Below are 6000 nucleotides of genomic sequence, written 5' to 3'. Positions count from 1 at the left end.
TTATAATGTGCAACTTCGTTAGTTCCAAGAAACAAAAAGTAAAGCATACCATAGATTCTGTCGACATATATATATACTAAGTGATATGATTCAGCCATGAAACATATTTAATTTATTATACATTTGTAATACAGTTTCCTTCATACTTAAAAGAACATTCCCCTGCTCGTGATTGTGTAATAAGAGAGCCTTTTTGACTGATCAGAAATAAAACATATTCAGAATTATCCTTATTCCAATAACGCAGCAATGTGGTCAGACTTTAGTTCCCGACTTTCTCGCTGCAAGGTTCCGCTCATTTTTTTTTTTTTGTCAAACGCGTTTTAAGTTATTGACTGAAGGGGGAAGATATAATCAAAATACAGGTCTTGTTTATATTTAAAGACTTAAATTAATTACTTGACTGGGATCACGTAAAAATTAAGATGAAAAATAGCTTACTATTTAGAGTTACATTAATTACATTTTTTATTATAATAAACCAAATATACATATGACTAAATATGTCATCTGTTTTGTTCATTTACCCCCAAAAAACTTCTGTTAAAAAAGTAAAAAAAAAACAATATTACATATGATCCGTACAACAAAACGTACACTTTTTGGTAAAGTAAACATTATCTCTCCTCAAGTATGTTGTGAAAATTTAGAAACTAATGATGTAGTGATCGTTTCGTATAGTTTCCGAAGTTTTGATATAGAAGGCCATGGAAAATTTCACTCGTAATATGGCCGAAAATATGGCAGCGAGAAGGGTGCATGGAGTTCAAAGAGTGCTAGCGAAATTAGAGTTATCTGTCAATGCAGGCAATTATTATGAAGCTCACCAGATGTATAGAACCTTATATTTTAGGTTTGTGCCTTACCTTTTGTTTTTATTTTAATCTAAAGTTTGTAATGTTTATATTACGTTTATAAGCTAAGGCCTAACCCTAGTTTACGTCAGCTTGCCCTTAATGTCAGCTTTGAATAATTTCATGAGTTTTACTTTGCTCTTGTGTGTTTATTTAGTTGCAAAAAAAAAAATGAAAATTTAAATTAATTTGTCATTGGGTTTACACGTAATTTCTCACGTATCTACTTCAAGTCGTAGTGAACCTTTCATTTTCCATGTAACTTGTTGGATTATTATTTTTCAGCAATCTGTTCATTTACGTGTTGTTACGATTATTAGTTATATTTATTTCTTATAATTTACATTTTGATATAATGTTTGGGGATTGCAAAGTGTATTTTAAAAGTAATTGATAAAAAAACAAAGTTTGATGGGTTACTAGAAAGTTTTATTGTAGTATTTGAAAAACATTAATCATATTATCGTAGTAGAAGTAATAATTTAATTAAGAATAGGCGTTATTGCAAATTAATCTAAGTGTTTAATGATTTATAATGTCTTGTATTCATGCTGTAAATGAATTAATTGTTTTATAAAAATGACGTAGAAGTTAGTTTATCCTAACTTCTAAGCAGATTTTTTTTGACATCTAAATGTTCTACTTATATATAAGTTTTGTATTTTAAAACACATTGATCTATATAAATTGGAGTGTTTTATCAGTTAATTTTAATTAAAATTACAGTAGTTTGGGTTATTTGTTGTAATGTGAAATGCCTTGGTTAAAATTTTCATATTACAAAATATAGCACTATTAGATAATGTTATTTACTGTAACTACTCATATACAGTTTGGTTAAAAGGATGTCATTCAAATCTCTTCATCTTGAGTATGAAATATTTGAATGAATTCATTGTATTTAGTTCTGCTTATCAGTCGTTGGATGAAATTTAATTATAACAGTTTTTAGGTTAATCCTAAAATATTAATTATACAGCTTTTTATTAAAACCTTAAAAGAGTATATTTTGTTAAATATATTTGTATATACTGTATTTTTAATTTTTATATAAAATGCAGCTATTAAATTACGTTTAAAGTGAGAGGAAAGTTGTTGTCTGTATTTTCATTTGCTGTTGTATAATAAATAGTTTACATAATTTTTAATTTCTCCAAAGCGAAATTAAATTTGTCCGCATATATAGATCTCGGTTTGTTGTAAAGGAAACCATGTATTGTTTATATAAATAAACTCTTTTGATGATACCACTTTAGGTTAATCACTGATATTTACAGTATTAAACTGATACCTTTATGAATCCTAAAGTGACATCCTGTATGGTGAGTTATATCAATGGGCTACATAAGTAAAAAAATAGAGTGGTTAATGGTTCATTTATATGTGGATAGTTGACATCTATAAATTGGTATGAGGAAGGACATCTAGTTGTATTAGATTCAAAATTCGACAAATAAAAGTTACATTTTTATATATATATATATATATCAGGTTCAAGTTGTACTTTATTATTATTGGTAAAGCCCGTAGATTTGCGTTAATATAAATTTGTAGACATTTAAAAAATAGTACATTATTTCTAAGTCTTTATTTGGAATGATATGGACTGTAACACCATTATTTAGAATATTGAGTGTACCTACACCACAGTGCTTTTCATGGAATTTGTTCAGGTGTTTTTATTACTTTTTAAATTTAATAATCTTGACTTGACAATGGTAAGGGAGTCATGTAAAGAAAAAAAAAAAATTTTATGTAACTTGTTTAAATCAAGAACATACTTTGAATGACCTGTTTCTTTTTTATATTAAAACCTAAATAATAAATTCTCAAAGCAGTTTTTATGGATCTGTTTGGCATCCAGTGACAACATCTCTACTTATATGAGATCGTAAAATAATCTTAAATCTTTTTGGTTCAGTTGTCTCTCTGGTATAAAGGTGCACATTTGTTGATATCAGAACAAAATAGACATTTCTTAGGAGAATAAAGATATTTTTAAGACAGAAGTTGAAATGCTATTTCAAGACCATTTTGTTAAGAGAAAAATATATTTCTGTTGATTTAGGTTGCAAATTTATTTATTTATTCTAAATTAAATTTTTTTTTTATGCCTTAAAATTGTAAGTTTTGTTCCAGAGCATATGTATTACATCAAATCTGTTGTAACACTGAAATATATTCCCCCATCTGCCCACCTGAATGTGGAATGAATTCAGAGTAGTTAGTTGAGATAAATTAATATGAATAAATATTATTTTCTAAATAATGTTGATCGCTGACATGTATGTTTTTGCCAAATGCAATTACATAAATCTCAGTCTGACTTCCATAACCAACTGACATCATTTTTTATGCCTGCTTACACCCTCAACTAAATTGCCTAAAAGTGTTAGAGAAGTATTCATTAATATCTATGTATTCATTTGTTAATTTTTAGAATTTTTTTTTTTTTTTAGTATTAACTTCTTTAATATAACATTATTATTACTTCTAAAGAAGTAATTCTATTGGCAATCAAATCAATTAATTATGAATCGATTTATACACTGTAGTGTCGTATTTTTGCCATTGAATTTGAAGCTTAGTAAAAAAAAGTCAGGGTGATGTAATTCTGTTCTCCCATCACTAATTTACATATGCAATTTCATTTCATTCAGAAATTTGCATTGAGAAAAGTAAAAAAAAAATAAAATAAAAGTTTCTCTATTTGTACGCTTGACTACTTTTCAAACAAACTGTATTTTATAAATTGATTAACTTGACAAAAAAAGATTGAGTGGTTGGAACAAAACTGAAATATATATTTCTTATTTTTTGTAAGCAAATTTGAAATTTTTTTAGTATAAAATTTGAACCTAAATGTAGTTCAAAATATTATTATCTTGTGGCGTATGACTTTTCAGATTGTGTTTCCCCTATGTAAAGTGTGAACATTCCATGTCAAGCTGCCTAAATTTGGATAAGATACCCACTCGACCCAATCTCCAATTTTGATGAAATTATTACAGGATGTACACATGGGCCTTAGATTTGGCCTTGCCAAATTACAGCTCCATAAGTAGTATGGTCGGGCCACTGGCCATATTTTTGTGAAGGCTATTTTTTTGACATTGCAACATAAATGAATAAATCAAGTTAGTTTTAACATTGCTCACGATCTAAGGGACCTGGTCATGCTGAAATCTAGTGATCCTGTTCAACGTTTTGGGTACAATAGCTTAGTTGTAAAACAAAAGCTCAATTTATGGATGATTTATCACAATGTGCTATCAAAGTGGCTCGTAAATCTGGTCATAACAAATTTTAACTAACTTCATCAGCCTGTATCTATTGAAAGAATAACTTTCTGAAGCTGATTCTTTAGATATCTGCAGCATGTCATAAAGCTATGCAAATGGCATCTTGATTGCTCAAATAATAACTGAGTTATCTAAGTTCAAAATCTACTCAAAACCTTTATTAGTCAATTTTGGGCCCATTTTCAAGAGGCCATATCTCAAAAGGGATCACTTCAATTTGATTTTTCTTAACACCACTGAAAAGAGCTCACTTTGTTTGAAAAGGGAAAGTTGTTTTTATTTTGAGACACTCCATAAACTTACGTTTTCATCAGGTTAAAAACACACATTTACACAATCTTGCGTTGGTCCATGGTGGCTTTGCCACTACCAGTCTTCAAAAAGACTAGTATTCCCATCGCCAGGGGCTATGCCCAATAGCCAAGCAGGTCTAGGGTAGGCCTCTTTACCACAGGTTCCCAAGCCTGATTGTAGGTGTATTAACTGGTTCCCAAGCCTGACTGTGGGTGCCTAGCACCCTGAATATGGGTACCTAGTTGTTTTAAATTGGTAACATCATTGCTTTTATTTTATTTGAATATACTTTTTTTTTTAAGAACCTGTTTTTTTTAAAGGATTAATACCTGTTCTGAATTATTAAGAATTATGAATTCTGGATAATATAAATATGTTAATATAAATTGTAAATTTTGCACAAGATCATAAATTAAAATCTTTACTTATTAAACTATACTTAAATAATCAATAACTTACAGTATAGAAAATTTTGACTATTGATTTACTTCTGCTATAAAATGATTTATATTCTATTTTAATATAAATCTTTCTTTAATTATTAAGAATTTTACGAACTTTTGTTTGCCAATTACTGCTTTGTTATGCTATAAATCTTCTGTTTTGGGTTATTGATTTATACTGTTCGTGTTATAAGGAAGTGACTTGCAAAGGATTTTTATGAAAACATAAAATGTACTTGAATAAGTTATAAAACTGCACCCTAATTTTAATTTTTGTTTGACTGTTATTTTCAACGTCATCATAAAAATCAGGTCATCTAACTGGCTTTGGTGATTTTGTGGGGGTTTATTGAAACTGTAACATGTTTTAAGCTGTTTTTTTTTTTTTTTGTTATTTCTTATGATAATGAACTAAAATAAAACAAGTAATAGCAATAAAATTTAACAAATGAATGGCCAAATGAATTAAACTTAAAAAAGTAATATAAGCTTAGTGGAATTTAGTGTAAGTAAGCTAAAAGCAGAGGGAATGAAAATAAGAAGCAGAAATTTTACTTATATCTTTCTGGATAACTTTGGGTTGTCATAATTCTAGAACAATGGTTAGAGCTTTAATTTTATTAAAGTGGTTCATGTAGTGATTAAACAATGCATCAATGATCAGATCATTATGCGCAATTAGAAGTGATAGCTACAAAATTTATCAAATGCAGTTTAATCGTTCTTCATATCCTAGCTTCTGAGAGAATTAACAGATTGTTTTATTTTAAAAACTTAATTTTGTAACTTAAGAAAACTCATTTATTCATACAATAACAATATGAGTTGCAGTTAATAATAATTGTGAACTGAAATTTATTCAGTAAAAAAGAATTAGTTTATTGTACACTGTTGAAAATCTTATTAAAAGAGCGGTTGAGTTTTTGTATTTCAGTCCAGTAATTTGGTAATGTACTAGTTGCTTTTTTAATGAATGGTTATAAACATAGCTTTTATTGAATATAATTTGAAAGTTGAAGAAACTTTACAGGATAGTTTAGCCTATAATAATAATTATCTAATCTTCATGCTTGCAATGTTAAAGAATATATATTTTTCAATTTAAAG

At 28.0% G+C, this 6000-nt stretch overlaps 1 protein-coding gene across 2 annotated transcripts in view; it reads left to right on the top strand.

Annotated features, from left to right (window-relative positions):
• The first annotated feature begins 691 nt into the window (after positions 1–691).
• LOC142330534 (Golgi to ER traffic protein 4 homolog) overlaps positions 692–6000 on the top strand; it is a 61770-nt gene continuing 56461 nt past the window's right edge. The window contains exon 1 of one of the 2 annotated variants that reach the window (XM_075375872.1): positions 692–853. In XM_075375872.1, the coding sequence (XP_075231987.1) occupies positions 802–853 (52 nt within the window). In that variant the 5' untranslated portion in view covers positions 692–801. The remainder of the gene's footprint in view (positions 854–6000) is intronic. The other variant, XM_075375871.1, reaches the window with a different exon arrangement.

This window comes from Lycorma delicatula, chromosome 9, assembly GCF_047948215.1.
Source record: "Lycorma delicatula isolate Av1 chromosome 9, ASM4794821v1, whole genome shotgun sequence".
NCBI classification, from domain to species: domain Eukaryota; kingdom Metazoa; phylum Arthropoda; class Insecta; order Hemiptera; family Fulgoridae; genus Lycorma; species Lycorma delicatula.
Note: the sequence above shows the minus strand (reverse complement) of the source record. Positions and strands in the feature narration are given on the sequence as shown.